The 17,457-nt window shown below is 40.4% G+C and overlaps 1 protein-coding gene across 4 annotated transcripts in view; it reads left to right on the forward strand.

Moving 5' to 3' along the window:
* Positions 1 to 17,457, forward strand: part of FAM168A (family with sequence similarity 168 member A) — a 198,967-nt gene that overhangs the window by 122,262 nt on the left and 59,248 nt on the right. For all 4 annotated transcript variants that reach the window (XM_025266444.2, XM_025266446.2, XM_044929388.1 and 1 more), the window contains one exon: positions 13,845 to 13,932. In XM_025266444.2, coding sequence (XP_025122229.1) covers positions 13,845 to 13,932 — 88 coding nt within the window. Of the gene's footprint in view, positions 1 to 13,844; positions 13,933 to 17,457 lie in introns of those variants that run through there.

Below are 17,457 nucleotides of genomic sequence, written 5' to 3' on the forward strand. Positions count from 1 at the left end.
TATTAGTAAAGTCACAAGTAAGACTTAAGAGCTTCCATTAGATGTAGCCCAGTATATCTCAGGTCATCTGACTTAGCCTGCTCTGTAGAATCTTTATCTTCCAGGGAAATTATATATTGGTACCATCTATAAGGCACATAGCCCAGTTTTCTAGTCTTACTAGACTGATTATCCTTCAGATCAGATCAGATCAGATCAGTCGCTCAGTCATGTCCGACTCTTTGCGACCCCATGAATCGCAGCACGCCAGGCCTCCCTGTCCATCACCAACTCCCGGAGTTCACTCAGACTCACGTCCATCGAGTCAGTGATGCCATCCAACCATCTCATCCTCTGTCGTCCCCTTTGCCTCCTGCCCCCAATCCCTCCCAGCATCAGAGTCTTTTCCAATGAGTCAACTCTTCGCATGAGGTGGCCAAAGTACTGGAGTTTCAGCTTTAGCATCATTCCTTCCAAAGAACACCCAGGGCTGATCTCCTTCAGAATGGACTGGTTGGATCTCCTTGCAGTCCAAGGGACTCTCAAGAGTCTTCACCAACACCACAGTTCAAAAGCATCAATTCTTCGGCCCTCAGCCTTCTTCACAGTCCAACTCTCATATCCATACACGACCACAGGAAAAACCATAGCCTTGACTAGACGAACCTTTGTTGGCAAAGTAATGTGTCTGCTTTTGAATATGCTATCTAGGTTGGTCATAACTTTCCTTCCAAGGAGTAAGCGTCTTTTAATTTCATGGCTGCATTCACCATCTGCAGTGATTTTGGAGGCCAGAAAAATAAAGTCTGACACTGTTTCCACTGTTTCCCCATCTATTTCCCATGAAGTGATGGGACTGGATGCCATGCTCTTTGTTTTCTGAATGTTGAGCTTTAAGCCAACTTTTTCACTGTCCACTTTCACTTTCATCAAGAGGCTTTTGAGTTCCTCTTCACTTTCTGCCATAAGGGTGGTGTCATCTGCATATCTGAGGTTATTGATATTTCTGGCAATCTTGATTCCAGCTTGTGCTTTTTCCAGTCCAGCGTTTCTCATGATGTACTCTGCATATAAGTTAAATAAACAGGGTGACAATATACAGCCTTGATGTACTCTTTTTCCTATTTGGAACCAGTCTGTTGTTCCATGTCCAGTTCTAACTGTTGCTTCCTGACCTGCATACAAATTTCTCAAGAGGCAGGTCAGGTGGTCTGGTATTCCCATCTCTTTCAGAATTTTCCACAGTTTATTGTGATCCACACAGTCAAAGGCTTTGGCATAGTCAATAAAGCAGAAATAGATGCTTTTCTGAAAGTCTCTTGCTTTTTCCATGATCCAGCAGATGTTGGCAATTTGATCTCTGGTTCCTCTGCCTTTTCTAAAACCAGCTTGAACATCAGGAAGTTCACGGTTCACATATTGCTGAAGCCTTGCTTGGAGAATTTTGAGCATTACTTTACTAGTGTGTGAGATGAGTGCAATTGTGTGGTAGTTTGAGCATTCTTTGGCATTGCCTTTCTTTGGGATTGGAATGAAAACTGACCTTTTCCAGTCCTGTGGCCACTGCTGAGTTTTCCAAATTTGCTGGCATATTGAGTGCAGCACTTTCACAGCATCATCTTTCAGGATTTGGAATAGCTCAACTGGAATTCCATCACCTCCACTAGCTTTGTTCATACTGATGCTTTCTAAGGCCCACTTGACTTCACATTCCAGGATGTCTGGCTCTAGGTCAGTGATCACACCATCGTGATTATCTGGGTTGTGAAGATCTTTTTTGTACAGTTCTTCTGTGTATTCTTGCCATCTCTTCTTAATATCTTCTGCTTCTGTTGGGTCCATACCATTTCTGTCCTTTATCGAGCTCATCTTTGCATGAAATGTTCCTTTGGTATCTCTGATTTTCTTGAAGAGATCCCTAGTCTTTCCCATTCAGTTGTTTTCCTATATTTCTTTGCGTTGATCGCTGAAGAAGGCTTTCTTACCTCTTCTTGCTATTCTTTGGAACTCTGCATTCATATGTTTATATCTTTCCTTTTCTCCTTTGCTTTTCACTTCTCTTCTTTTCACAGCTGTTTGTAAGGCCACCCTAGACAGCCATTTTTTGTGTTTCTTTTCCATGGGGATGGTCTTGATCCGTGTCTCCTGTACAATGTCACAAACCTCATTCCATAGTTCATCCAGCACTCTATCTATCAGATCTAGGCCCTTAAATCTATTTCTCACTTCCACTGTATAATCATAAGGGATTTGATTTAGGTCATACCTGAATGGTCTAGTGGTTTTCCCTACTTTTTTCAATTTAAGTCTGAATTTGGCAATAAGGAGTTCATGGTCTGAACCACAGTCAGCTCCTGGTCTTGTTTTTGCTGACTGTATAGAGCTTCTCCATCTTTGGCTACAAAGAATATAATCAGTCTGATTTCGGTGTTGACCATCTGGTGATGTCCATGTATAGAGTCTTCTCTTGTGTTGTTGGAAGAGGGTGTTTGTTATGACCAGTGCATTTTCTTGGCAAAACTCTATTAGTCTTTGCCCTGCTTCATTCCGTATTCCCAGGCCAAATTTGCCTGTTACTCCAGGTGTTTCTTGACTTCCTACTTGTGCATTCCAGTCCCCTATAATGAAAAAGACATCTTTTTTGGATGTTAGTTCTAAAAGGTCTTGTAGGTCTTCATAGAACCGTTCAACTTCAGCTTCTTCAGCATTACTGGTTGGGGCATAGACTTGGATTACTGTGATATTGAATGGTTTGCCTTGGAAACGAACAGAGATCATTCTGTTGTTTTTGAGATTGCATCCAAGTACTGCATTTTGGACTCTTTTGTTGACCTTGATGGCCACTCCATTTCTTCTGAGGGATTCCTGCCCGCAGTAGTAGCTATAATGGTCATCTGAGTTAAATTCACCCATTCCGGTCCATTTCAGTTCGCTGATTCCTAGAATGTCGACATTCACTCTTGCCATCTCTTGTTTGACCACTTCCAATTTGCCTTGATTCATGGACCTGACATTCCAGGTTCCTATGCAATATTGCTTTTTACAGCATTGGACCTTGCTTCTATCACCAGTCACATCCACAGCTGGGTATTCTTTTTGCTTTGGCTCCATCCCTTCATTCTTTAGTATGATTTAATTGTTTCCAACACAGAGGAGACTTTAAACCTAAATTACCATAGCCTGGTGTTTTCTATATAAATCCATCCCATGATTGTGGGAGATTTTTTTCTCCTTTGCTGAAACTTTGCTTGTTGCTCTGATTATGCTTGAGTAATAGAAGAAAGCTCAAATTTGTGGCCAGTGTCAGAGAAGGCATTATTAATTGGCCTGATGAGGGGATCCCATCTAGTAATATCATAGTGACCTGAATATGACTATAATTTTTTTTTTAAGTAAATTTTCTCAGGGCCAACCAGTTAGAGTTTTGTAGTAGAGAAATTTACAAAGGTAACCCAGAACTAGAACAGGTATTGGCCACAAACCCAACAGTTGGATTGATTTCTAAAACTAGCATAGGATCAGGCCTATGATAGAAAAGCATTTGATTTATAGGCAAAGGTCTAAGAAGTCAAGGTAACATTATAAATGATCATACGAATCAGGTCCAGCATCTTGGGCAAGCTGTCTACCTCTGATGTCGTCATCTTCTCATCCTGGTATAGTGTAGTTTCTCCTCTGTTTGAGCATCATTTTAAGGTGAGATCAGGTCAGCTATCTTCTCTATAGACCAGTCCAGTGTAGGGGCCTTTGGAAGTGGGAATTAATCTAAGAATTAATTTCCCTTCAGTTTCATTGTGCATGAGCTAGTTAAGAGTACCTGATAAAAAAGTCCTTCCATCCAGGTTGGAGACAGTCCCTTAAACTATGTCTTTTTCCGGTCCTGGTTGCAGGTCATGAGGCATCTGATCTTCATCCTAAGATAGATTACTGAGATAAGCTTCAGAAACAAACTTAGGGTATTCTTTAAGAATTCAATTAAATTTTACATTAATATCACATAACAGCAAAGAACTATCCAAGAAATGAGTTTTACTACATGTAGACCTCCATTAACAAACTGGGATTTAACATTTATGGAAACATCTTTTTCTCCCTAAAATTACCCTCATTTTTATCAAATATAACCAAATTAAGTCTAGTTTGTTTGCAAAATAGGTCTGTTCTCACTAATTTTGGTCTGATGATTTATATAACCATAATTGATCATATACTTTCTATTTTGATGAAACATTTATAGAGTCTGAGACTGAACTTTTAAAATAAAAACAGGGCTGGGAAACTCACACCAAAGGCTTATCACAGATTTTGCCTAACAAATCTAGGTGAATTCTTCCCTTTTTAAGGTCTCAAAATCCCTTGAGATTTTTGTACCTGTTAGTGAGACAACCTTCCTACTTCATTTGATAAACTTACTGGAAACCTAAGAGTTTCCAATTTCTGGAGGAGTCATAGAGAAAATATAATTGTTTTGTTTATAATGTATAATTTTACCAAAGTATTGTCATAATTAGTTTGAGAGGAAGGTTTTCCCTACTCCCAGAAAACATAAGATTCAAACCCGTAATTTTTCAGACAGAAACCATAAAAGTTATAAGCATATTCGCTGGTTCATTTAGTCCTTTTGTTAACTTTTGTGAAGTCGTCAGGTTTTCCATTAGAATACCAGGACATATCAGAATGTTAAGAACTCCTCCATATAATTTCTAGGATATCTGTATTAGTAATTTTACCATACATTATAACATGAGCGGATTTATTACTTATTTGATAATCTTTTTCATGTAATTTGCTGCTGCTGCTGCTAAGTCACTTCAGCCGTGTCCGACTCTGTGCGACCCCATAGACGGCAGCCCACTAGGCTCCCCTGTCCCTGGGATTCTCCAGGCAAGAACACTGGAGTGGGTTGCCATTTCCTTCTCCAATGCATGAAAGTGAAAAGTGAAAGTGAAGTCGCTCAGTGGTGTCCGACCCTCAGCGACCCCATGGACTGCAGCCTTCCAGGCTCCTCTGTCCATGGGATTTTCCAGGCAAGAGTACTGGAGTGGGGTGCCATTGCCTTCTCCGTCATGTAATTTAACCAACCAAATAAACATAGTTTAATATCTCTTTTTGCGATGTTTCAGGGGCTCTCTGAAGCACCCCAAAGTTAGCTAGAGGTCAAAAGAACTTCAAAAGAATTTGATTTAAGAAGTTTTATTGAAAAGATCAATCAAAAGTGTTTAGAACATTTGGTCAGATTTAGTTGATGGGTGTATCATTAAGCTTGTTGATATGCCACAGTGGGCGTAAATACCAAGGCTCAAGGTCTAGTGAAAGTCAGCTCTGCCATCTTGGACCTAATTGGCTCTAACCAGTTTTCTTATGGCTGTGTCATTCCTAACAAAATCCATTTATCTAACTAATTGTAGTCCAATTTTAGAAAATCCTGATCATGCATAACTCTTTTTAGTATTTTTCATACCTTCTTTTTTTTTTTTTTTTTTTTTTACTGAAAACACACTTCCTACTTTCCTTTAGCAACCAAGAACTAATTTTTATATTAGCATTTTATAGATTGGTGAGCATAAATACCAGTGATAATTTCTAAAACTCTTGCTTTCTTAGAACATTATAGGATGGCACCAAACATTATTCACTTATAGTCCCAAATCTCTTTGTTTCTCTGTAAAAGGAAATTAGAGTTTAGTAGGAGAAGGCAATGGCACCCCACTCCAGTACTTTTGCCTAGAAAATCCCATGGACAGAGGAGCCTGGTAGGCTACAGTCCATGGGGTCGCTCAGAGTCGGACATGACTGAGCAACTTCATTTTCACTTTTCGCTTTCATGCATTGGAGAAGGAAATGGCAACCCACTCCAGTGTTCTTGCCTGGAGAATCCCAGGGACCTCCGGAGCCTGGTGGGCTGCCGTCTATGGGGTCGCACAGGGTCGGACACGACTGAAGCGACGCAGCAGCAGTAAATATTTCAAAATCTTACTTTATTTGGAAATGGCCTAATTATTCAATAGACTTCTAACACTTAGCACACTTAGTACAACCCTTAGAAATTCAAGTTACGCCAATCTGGAGAGACTATTGTAGACAGATATTCCTAAAGAACAATTATTCTTAATAGAGTTTATGTAAAAGCTCATATCTCATTTACATTTTTTTAGAAGTTTCTTCACTTGAGGCGATTTCCTTGTTGACCAATTTGTAACAGATATGATAATATTTAACTTATATTAAACCTAGGTACAATGAAAATATTCTACTTAATGTTAATTACTCTGCTGCTGCTAAGTCACTTCAGTCGTGTCCGATTCTGTGCGACCCCATAGACGGCAGGCCACCAGGCTCCCCCGTCCCTGGGATTCTCCAGGCAAGAACACTGGAGTGGGTTGCCATTTCCTTCTCCAATGCATGAAAGTGAAAAGTGAAAGTGAAGTCGCTCAGTCATATCCAACTCTTAGCGACCCCATGGACTGCAGCCTACTAAGCTCCTCCATCCATGGGATTTTCCAGGCAAGAGTACTGGAGTGGGGTGCCATTGCCTTCTCCAGTTAATTACTCTAAGACATGTCTAATTAGATAGGTCAACAAACAAACATTAATATCAGGTATTTCATACTGAATATTTACCAGTTCACATGAACCTAGAATTTATTGTTTAATTTAGAATTATTTGATTTGTAAGCACTTACCTTTCTTTAAGCCAATTAAATAGAGTTCATTTACAAATTAATCTCAAAAATATTATCCAGAGATAATGACATACATATTTAGACAGACACAATGCAAGATCTAGCTTCATTTTCTAAATTTAGTCATGAATTAGATACTACAATATAAATTTTACTAGTTTATAAAAAACAGTTGGAATAAATAAAACTTTTAAAGGCTTTTTCCCATTTTTCCTCAGTGTCAGGGGTTAGAGATGGTCTAGATAAGTGTTCCCAAGAGCCCTGGTCTCAAGGCACAGGGAAAGAAAATCAAGTTCTGACAAAGTGGCGGCAGGTCTAAACCAAATGGTGGCCAGACAAAGCAAAATGGCCATCAAAAATTACAACACAGAACACAGAGTTAAAACACACACATACAAACCTGGCAGTCCTCATCAGACACTCCCTTAAATACAAGAATACAGTCTCTCAGAAAACCTCCTATAGAGACACAGAACTTCAGATCCAAGTACTAACACTTTAAGAAAAATATCTCAGGTCTTCAAAGATTTCAAAGGGAGGAAAGGAAGCCAGGTTGAAAGAAGAGGGGGGAGGAGGTGGGAGAAGGGGGCAAGAGGGGTGGCCTTACAGACGTCTCCTGCCACCTGCAGATACCCAGGCATTATGGGACTTTACCCGGGGCCTCCAGAGAAGGGAGGACTGGAACTTGGCCCTACCAGAAATCAGACCAGAACAGAACCAGAATTCAAGTTCTCTGCCAAGAGGAGGTGATCAGTCTCCAATCCTCAGCTCAGGCTGAGGCCCTTCAACCAGATTCCTGCATCCAGGACCAGGGGACTAGAAAAAAGGGAGAGGAGAGGAAAGAGAGAAAGGGAGAGAGGTCAATAAAGTCTCTTGTGCCTTACCGGTCGGGGCACTCTGGCCAGTTGTCCGTGTCAGGAGGAGACCAGGGACAAAAGGGTCCCAGTTGCGGCCGCTGGGTCTGGTCCATTGGCAAGCAAGCTGGCCCCTGAGTACCCCGAGTGGTCAGGATGTCAGTTGCAGTGAGGAGTCCCTGCCAGAGTCGCCATTTGTTGCAGGAAGGGCGACCTGCAATTTCAGGCAGTGTCCTTTCCCTAACAAGACTACTTCATAGCGCCTGTCTTTGTAGTGTGTGACTGTGGGTTCTTTTAGTTACAGCAATCAGGATCTTTAACAGCATGCAAACTCTTAGTTGTGGCATGTGAGATCTAATTCCCTGACGAAAGGATCAAACCCAGGCCGCCTGCATTGGGAGCATGGAGTCTTAGCCACTGGACCACCAGGGAATATTTTGTTAAATATTATTTTAATTTTTAAACTAGGCTTCCTAAAGGTCACCCCTGGGTCAGCATAGTTTAGTAGTCAACAATGACTGGCTTCAGTCCTAGGCCAGGAAATCTTCCACCCTTTGTTGATGGATTTGTTTGTTAATGGGAGAATGCATTCAAAGTTCAGGCAATTTTTGCAGTTCTGCTCCAGCCTTTACTTTCAGTGTGTTCAAGGCCTTATATTCACATTGGGTCTATAGATACCTAGAGCTGCTCCAGTTTCTCCTTAGCATGTATGAAACCTTACACATCACCAGGGATCCCATAGTGGGTCTCATCTTTTGTTCCCTAGAACTCCCTTTAAAACTTGTGGCTTATCTGCAGGCCTGTTGGCTGCCCTAACTAGTATTACGACCTTAGGCCAGCTGCAGTAGTGGCCTTCCTGGATAGTTTACTATTGTTCCCCAGATTGTCCCTCTATTGTTTTTGACAATGACTCTGGGCAATATCCAGAGAAAATTTTCTACATTCAGCGTCAAATTAAATCAGTCCACTCTGGCAAGTCATCCTTCTGGTCTGGCCTGATGGAATTATTCCAGGGAGTTGGGGGCTAGAGGGTAGGAGCAGCTTGAGCCTAAAATGCTACAGATTCTCACTGTTCTTGATATGGTTCAATAATTCTTCTTATATAACCATTTCTCAGTTTGATGTATGCCTTTGGTTAATTTTCAGAGGCCCAAAATAGTTGTTTTTGACAGTTTCGTTCAGTTTTATTGTTGCTTTTAGGGAAGAGGGTTTGCTAAGCAATTTAGGTATTCCAGAAGTTCCACCTCTGAACTTAAAAGTTTCATTATTTTTGGCATGTTTATTTTTATTTAACTTTTAAAATTCCCTAACTAGAACATAGCCTCCTTTGGGCAGACACAATATCTTTTTTTTTTTAATAGTATCCATCCTAATAAACATTAAACCTGTAAGCTTTAATTTCTTTATCTGTCAAATGAAATTAGTAATCCTTGTGTTGCTTACTTCAAAGGATCACGTGAAATAGTGATTAAAATCTCATTGTAAACTAGATCTTTCTTAACTTACAATGAGGTTCAGTTCAGTTCAATCGCTCAGTCGTGTCTGACTCTTTGCGACCCCATGAATCACAGCACACCAGGCCTCCCTGTCCATCACCAACTCCTGGAGTTCACTCAAACTCTTGTCCATCGAGTCGGTGATGCCATCCAGCCATCTCATCCCAATAAACTCATTTTAAGTTGAAAATGCGTTTAATGCACCTAACCTACCAAACATCATGGTTTAGCCTAGCCTACTTTAAACATGCTCAGAACACAATAGCCTACAGTTGAGCAAAATCATCTAACACAAAGCCTATTTTGTAATGTTGAATATCTCATAAAATTAGTTAAATAGTATATTTTAAGTGAAAAACAGAATGGTTATATGGATACAGAATGGTTGCACATGTAAATTGGTTGTTTACCTTTGACTGACTGGGAGCTGTAGCTTATTGCTGTTGCTGCCAAATATCATGAGAGAGTATTTTGCTGCATACACTAGCCCAGGAAAAGCAAAATTCAGAATTCAAAGTATTTTCCTACTGAATGCATATTGCTTTGGTACCATTGTAAAGTTGAAAAATCTTAGCCGAACTCTCATAATTTGGGGACCATCTAATATAGGTAGTTTGTAAACTACGTTAATTTTAAACACTGCAACCTGTTGTGCATATGGTACTTCTCAGTGTTCACTCTTCACTCCTGAAATTTTTCTTGTCATTTTGTGCTCATAGATTTTGCTATTGATTTGACAGAGATTGTTCAGATATTTTTGAGGGCAGCAGCAGCAGGCTACTTGTCAAACAGTCTGGGGATGAAGTCCAGCTCCACGAGGAGGGAAGTCTGTAGCACCTCTGTCTGTTTTCCTTAGTCATCATGCTGCCACTCAGTTCACCATTGCTTGTACTGCCCAAGATGAATTATCAGTAGAGGCTTCTCTGAACATTGGAAATAAATGCTGGAGAGATGTGAAGCCAAGTTGTTAACTGAAATATGCCAAGAAGTGCCAAACACCTTGAAACTATTCCAGAGTTGTTTTTTGAGGGAAGCATGAAGGATGGTTCATTATGTATTCAACTACTATGCATTTAGTGACCATTATATACTAGGTAATATTTTGGGTATTGGGGATACAAGAAAAAATAAACAGAATCCTTGTTCTTATGGAACTTACAACTCTAATGGGGGAAAGAATAAACAAATAGACAAGAAAGGATATCAGTTAGTGATTGGGGTCAATGGGAAAAGTAAAACAGAGATTGGGGACAGAGAATAACAGTAGGAGTTATTTTTAGATAGGTTGGCTAAGGAATTAACTTCGGACCAGGTGACATTTGTGCAGAGACCTGAATGAAGTGAGGGAGTATGTCATTTGAATATCTGGGGAAGGGCATTTTTGGTGTGAGAAAGAGCAAGTGCAAAGGCCCTGAGGCATAAGCATACATGTGTGTTCAGTGAACAAGAATGTCATTGTAATTGGAGTGTAGAAATCAAGAGATAGTAGTAGGAGTTGCAACCAGAGTGGTGGGCATGTGAGACCAGATCATATAAGGCCTCGTAGACCTTTATAGGGGCTCCCCAGGTGGCACTAGTGGTAAAGAACCTGCCTGCCAGTACAGGAAATGTAAGAGACATAGGAAGGATCCCTGGGTGGGGAGGATCTCACTTGGGTCTTCTGGAGGAGGGGCATGGCAACCCACTCCAGTATTCTTGCGTGGGGAATCACATGGACAGAGGAGCCTGGCGGGCTACAGTCCATACGGTTGCAGAGGCGGGCATGACTGAAGCATGTAAGGACTTTGGATTTTATCCTGAATGAGATGGGAAGCTATTGCAGAGTTGTGTTTGCTGACACAAGTAATGTAGACTTACTGTGGTTTAACCCCAGGGAGCAGGGACAACTCCATACTCAGCCCTAGAGAGGGAGCTAGATGGGACTTACACCTCAGGCACTTATCTTAAGAAGTGAAATCAGGTTGGATTGATAGCATGTGGCAGCTAATATCCTATACAGCTGCCAGGAATAGAAGTCAGACAGTCAGTGCCTTTATTTTCTCATAACTGCCTGTGTGTGTCCAGCAAGGACCCAGTAGGTAGATTTGAATTGCCTCCATGGTGGGATCTCTCAGGGGCTATTAGTATCATAATAAAGACACCATTGCCAAATCCAAGGTTGTAAAGGTTTTGCTATCTTTTCTTTTTTCTTCTATGAGTTTGATCTTTTTAGCTGTCTCATTTAGGTCTTTGATTTGGGGTGCTAGTCTTAATCTTGTCCCTTACTTACTTTGTGACCTCAGACTGTTCATTTGCCATTTCTCAGACTCACTTTTTTCATCTTGTTACAATAAGAGTTGATATTTGAGTATACAAAACAACAACAGAAAACAGATTAGAGGTTGCCACAGTTAGGATTTATGGGGAGGGTGTTGACCCCAAAGATAGAGAACTTTTGGGGATGGTGAAAATACTTTGTATCCTAATTGTGGTGGTGTTTCTACAACTATATACATTTTTCAGAGCTCATAGAACTGTATACCTAAAAGGAGTAAATTTTACTACATGTAAATTGTACCTCAATAAACCTAGCTCTAAAACAATACCTACAACAACTCTTCAAAGAATGTGTTATTCTTTCCCATTTTGAGTCTAGAGGGAACTGAGGCTCAGGAAAGTTAGTGGACTTGCCTGTGGTCCCACATTTGGTATGTGGCAGTTCCAGAATTTGAACCTAAATCTGCCTGATATAGAGCTTGTGATCTTCCTACTCATTTTTAGCCTGTCCCTGAAACTATCAGTGTGTGGATTCTGTTGTAAAAGGCTGACCTTCCCTTGAAAGCCAGGAACTCTGTCTGCCTATCGTATTCTTATTCCACATTTTGAACCCCTGGCAGATCTCATTTCTGCCAGTCATTAGTTGAGGTTGGAGTCCACGCTGTTGTGGAGTGCTGCTCAGGCATGGTCTCCTTCTGAGGCTGTGGTTCTCATTTTTGAGCAGCGGGAGACCAGTTTCAAAACTGATGAGTTTCTTTGGTTATGAAGAGCAATTTCAGACTTCGTCCAATCAGCAACACAGAGTAGCTTCTCAGTAGGAGAGTGCTCAGATATTTATAGGACCCGTTGTGCTGCTTAGCAGTCTTCCTTACCCTGGCTTATTTAACAGAGAACCCGTTGGGTAGAAGAGCGATCCAAGGCTATTACCATCATTATTTACATTTGCATTCCACTTTGTAGTTTGCAATGTATTTTAATATCTGTGAACTCTCTTAGCACCTTGCCAGGAGAGTGCTTATATTAAGAGAGAGAATGTACTTGACTGTGGACTTCCCAGATGGTGCAGTGGTAAAGAATCTGCTTGCTGATACAGGAGATGTGGGTTTGATTCCTGGGTTGGGAAAATCCCCTGGAGAAGGAAATGGCAACCCACTCCAACATTCTTACCTGGTAAATGCCATGGACAGAGAAGCCTGATGGTCTGCAGTCTGTATCACAAAGTCGGGTACAACTGAGCACACACGCACGTTCTTGGCAGTGTTCTTGGATAACTCTGGCTGCAAGTATGTTTTTTTCTTAATTTGTGCTGGAATGTGTATATTTCCTCTAACTTTCATCAGGTTGCTCACTTTCAGTTTGTCAACTGATGATAGTTTAATCTAGCCTGTTGTCCTGGGGTGATTTGCCAGGGCTGCACATTGGGTACATTTCAAGAAGTTCTGTCATCTGAATTTGACCAATGGCATTTTCTTTTTTACCTATTTGCCCCACCTTCCTCTCTTTGGGAACCCATCTTTCCTCCACCTCTCATTCCAGAACCCTGGACAGGCTAATTAATCTCAGAGCAATTGTCATCAAGCCAGCTGTTGACTTTAACTGCTTGTCTTCAGCATTTGACTTGTTTCCTTTCCTGAGGTGCTGTGGAAGAAGTTAATGACCTAAAATATTGCCTTTCTATCATGTGAGCCTAGTTAGGAGGAAATAGCTTGATTTTTATGAAGTGTAAATAATGTATTTGGAGACACGTTTTCAAACATGTGTTGGCCTGTGTATCCGAGTTGGTTCCCTAAACAAGGTGGGACAAATTGGCTGGCTAATAGAGCTTAATATTCCATTAATCAGAATGGAGAATGTGCTTCATTAGAGTAATTAACAGAGCACTTGTGTAGGTGATACTTATTGCACACAAATTTCCAAGTTTGTTTCTTTCCCTTGAATAAATTTTGAAAGAGACCTTGGCTGTGTTTCCTTGTTTGCATTAAAATGGTCAATGTTAATAAATTCCCATTTCCCCCCAAAACGGCTTACTAGTGTATCTTGTCTTCTGTAAGTGCAAAGGGTGGATAACACACTTGCTGCTCTTCTTCCAGCAGTCTGTGTGCTTATTACCAGGCACTGGGGCTCCCCTGGTGAGCAGTAGAAGTGCATCCTGTCCCAGCTCATAAACAGGCATCCTTAGAATTAGAAAGGACCGCAGAGAACCTGAAGTAATTGATTTTATGTCAGGACATTGAAGCCCAGAGAGGGGAAGAGACTTGGCCAGTGCCACACAGTACACTCATGGTAGCTGAATTTATGGGATAGTGGGACTAGGACTGAGCTGAGAATCAAAAGGCTGGGGCTGACATTAGGCCAGTTGTGTCACTTCTCTGCCTCTCAGTATCTTCATGTGTACAGTGGGAAAAGTGTCTAGCAGAGGGCCAAGTACAAACAAGTGGCCTTTTTTTTTAAGTCCTCCTCCTGTTATACTACGTTGCTTCTCTGTGTCACTTGACGATTATAGATCAGAAGCTGATGTCAGGGAAAATGAGCAATCAATAATCAATGCTGCTTTTTGTTTGTTTGTTTTTCTGTAGGATTCTCAGTTGTCCACAATGAACCCTGTTTATAGCCCCGTGCAGCCTGGGGCTCCTTATGGCAACCCGAAGAACATGGCCTACACAGGTGAGTGGTATGAGAATGACTCTGAGTTTGAGAAGTGGTGGTTAAGGACCCTACCACATAAGGTGCTCCATGACTTTTGGCATACGACACCTCCAAAAGCCCTTGTAAAGCTTGGAAACTTGTAGAAGGGAGACATGTCTAGAGTTCAGTGGAGATAAAAATGATGTTCTTAAGACCATGGATTATTGAACTGCTGCTAGGGGAAAGGAAGGGAGGTAACATTTATTTATTACTGAGTACCTACCATAGGCCTAGTCCTGTACTGGGCACTTTTACATATCATGTTTTACTTTAATCTTAATTATACATGGTGAAGCCTATTATCACCATTTCACAGATGAGAAAAATATAGTTGCAGTGAATTCACAAAACAAAGCTAGGTGTTTGAACCAGGCCTGCTGATTCTGAAGGCTGATCTCTTTCCTGACTGCACACCACGCTGTTTTCCTATTGCACTGCCTTTGTGAATGTCGTCCCTCTGTCTAGAATACCATTGTCTCCTGACAACTTCACCCTATCCTTTAACATCTTCTTTCTGAGCTCAGACAGCACTTTTCCAGGGGGGATTCTCTCCCTTACCTGGCCTTGGGCAAGTTTTTTAACCTTCCAGAGCCTCGTGTTTGCATTATAAAATGAGGTCAATAGTGTTACCATGTTTCATGGGCTGCTACAAGGATTAAATGAGCAGTGTGAGGCACTCATCAGATAATATATGGCACCAAGTAAGTACTTAATGATGGTTATTATTTACAAATAACTAAGAATGGGCAGGATGTATCATAATGGAAGTAAATGAGAAAATATATAAAAATTATCTAGCATGGTGCTTAGTATATCATGAGCCTTAAAAAATATAATGAAAATAAATCCAAGGTGACGATAACAGTATGAATGAACACCTGGAGGTAAGAAAGTATGGTCAAGGTAGAGTCTACTTGAGATTAGCTGGACTAAAGAGTAGAAAAGGGGGGGGGAATGGGAAATAGATCTTAAAAAGTAGAGTAATAACAGTTGTGGTGGCAGAATCGGAGATGGGAGAATAGAGAGTTTCACCCTGGAAGGGAGAGAGGGTGTGTGGAGCGTACTGGTTTCTTTTTATAAATTTGCACTTTACTATGTATGCTGTATAGCCTTCTAGATTGAGAATAGAGGGATCTCTGAGAACTTTTTGTCTGGTTGTTCCAAATTTTTGTTCTGTTAGAACATTGTGGGGTACGGGGCTTCAAAAATCCTCAAGTATTTGATATGATTTTTGAAAAATATTTAGAACTATTTTTATAAAACCTGCATATACACAAGACAATCAGTGTGTGCTAACACATTTTCAGCTATTTATGCTTGTAAATCAGGATTTTCTGAATGCTGTGCAACCCAAATAATATTTAGGAATATATTGAGCCTGATGTGACTAAGCTGTCATCATTAATTTTCAATTTCACATGTTTGTGTTTATCATGACAGCTTTATTATCCTGACTTAACTCCAATAGTAAATACATTCTGTTTGGGCTTCTATAGTATGTTTATTCTAATACCGTTAATATCAGTAACCAGGATCCATTTGGCAGTATCCAATGCCCCACTAGCTCAGGGAGCCTGTTGCTTTTTCTCTTCGTGGTTCAGAATATTCCAGCAACCTAAGTCCTTTGCCAGAGGGGACGGAGCTGCTTTAGTAGACAGAGCAGGGGGGAATCCTTCAGGTTTCATGTGATCCTGGCTGCCTTCGTTCTTACTGAGTTGCTAAACCTGAGAAAGAAAGAGTTGCATTTATCTATTGATTTGCACAAAGAAGATTAGCAGTATAACATATTGATAAATGTGTTTCAACTGAATGAACAACAAGCAAGTTCAAATCCCAGCTTTTTCGGACAATAGCTAGATGACTTGGGACAAATCACTTAACCTTCCTAAATTGAATTTCTTTTATAAATTGGGATAATACTATTTCATAGGATAGTTGTGAGAATTAAATGAGATAATTAGTACTCCTCTGCAGGGAGAAAGTGGGGATTGTCTTTGTTTCTACTAATCACCAAGGATTATTATCAGCCTGGAACTATGTTTTAATTTTTCTGCTGGGATTCTAAGACTGCAGATTCAAAACTAAGATGGTATAAACTCCATATAAGTAGAATACATTCAAACTTTGCACAGGCCAAAGTTTCAATTCTTAAGGAAATTTTCTTTTTTAACCTAGGCTTCCAGTTTTCTCTCTACTTTTCAATTTCCTTTTCATTTTTTGACCTCAGGAGATTTCTTCTCTTTCTTAAAATCTCAAGTCTGCCTATATTTGTTATATAACATAAAATGTTTGTTATACTTTTTATCCAGCTTTTCTAGGTGTTATGGAGTAGGCAAATTTTCAAGTTATCTTTTCTTCCAAATTGCAAGAAATAAAGATCCAAGTGAGGTAACCTGTAAAACAGATGTCAAATACAATGCATTAGAATAAACATTCACTATTATTGTTGGTAAAAATAATGGTTATATTAAAGAGTTTTAATTACCATTTGGCAAGTACATACTAGGTACTTCATTAATTATAATCTTACTAATCATAAACTCCATAGTACTCTTCTTTTAAGTTAAAGTAACTGATAGTTTAATTCATGTTGTATTATTTGGCCAGTATATATATAGCTTCTGAAGGATGAGGAAAGATTTGAACTCGGGTCTTTATGATTTCAAAGTGATAATGCTTTCTGTTATAGCAAGCTGATTTGTCTTAAAGTATGTGCTTCTTTCACTGCTTCCAATGATAAGCTAGGGGAAAGGATTGTCTTTTCAGTTTCTAGGAGTAGGGAGCCTCACGTTTGAGGAGCAAGCAGCTAGCAGGAGTTTGGGGTAGGCTCGGAGTCGGGGCAGTATAGGTGGAGGGTCAGGTCCATTGTGTATTGTCTGCTTCAGAGGTAACAGGGTGGTGGCTACAAGGAATAGAGAAGTTGGAAAAATTCTTGATTTGAAATTCCCTCTGAAATAGGGAAATAAAATACAGCTTTGCAGTTACAATTCTGACACCAATTCCAATGTGTGGATTCTTTCCCCACACCAAGCTATTCTCTGACACCAGCAGGGTGTCCTGCAATTCAACTCAATTCTGACACAATTCAACTCAATTCTGACACTGTCTACTTGGAGATAATGTCAGATTCCACAGGTTGAGAGCTCAGTCCCATAAAACTGTCCTCATTTCAGATGCCAATCAGAAGTCCAGGTTGTGACCTGTGCTTCTGACCGACTGGCTGTAAATCTGAGGTTCCTATAACTCCCTCCCTGGGTTCAATTAATTGCCAGAGCAGCTCACAGAACTTAGGAAACCAATTTATTCACTAGATTATTGGTTTATTATAAAAGGATGTAACTCAGGAACAGGCAGATGGAAGAGATGCAAAAGACAATGAATACAGAAAGGAATGTGGATCCTGTAGAGAGCGCCGCTCTCCCTGTACCTCTACGTGTTCACCAACCTAGAAGCTCTCTGAACTTTGTCCTTTTTGATTTTTGATAGCTCAGTTGATAAAGAATC

This window comes from Bubalus bubalis, chromosome 16 (assembly GCF_019923935.1).
Source record: "Bubalus bubalis isolate 160015118507 breed Murrah chromosome 16, NDDB_SH_1, whole genome shotgun sequence".
Classification (NCBI taxonomy): domain Eukaryota; kingdom Metazoa; phylum Chordata; class Mammalia; order Artiodactyla; family Bovidae; genus Bubalus; species Bubalus bubalis.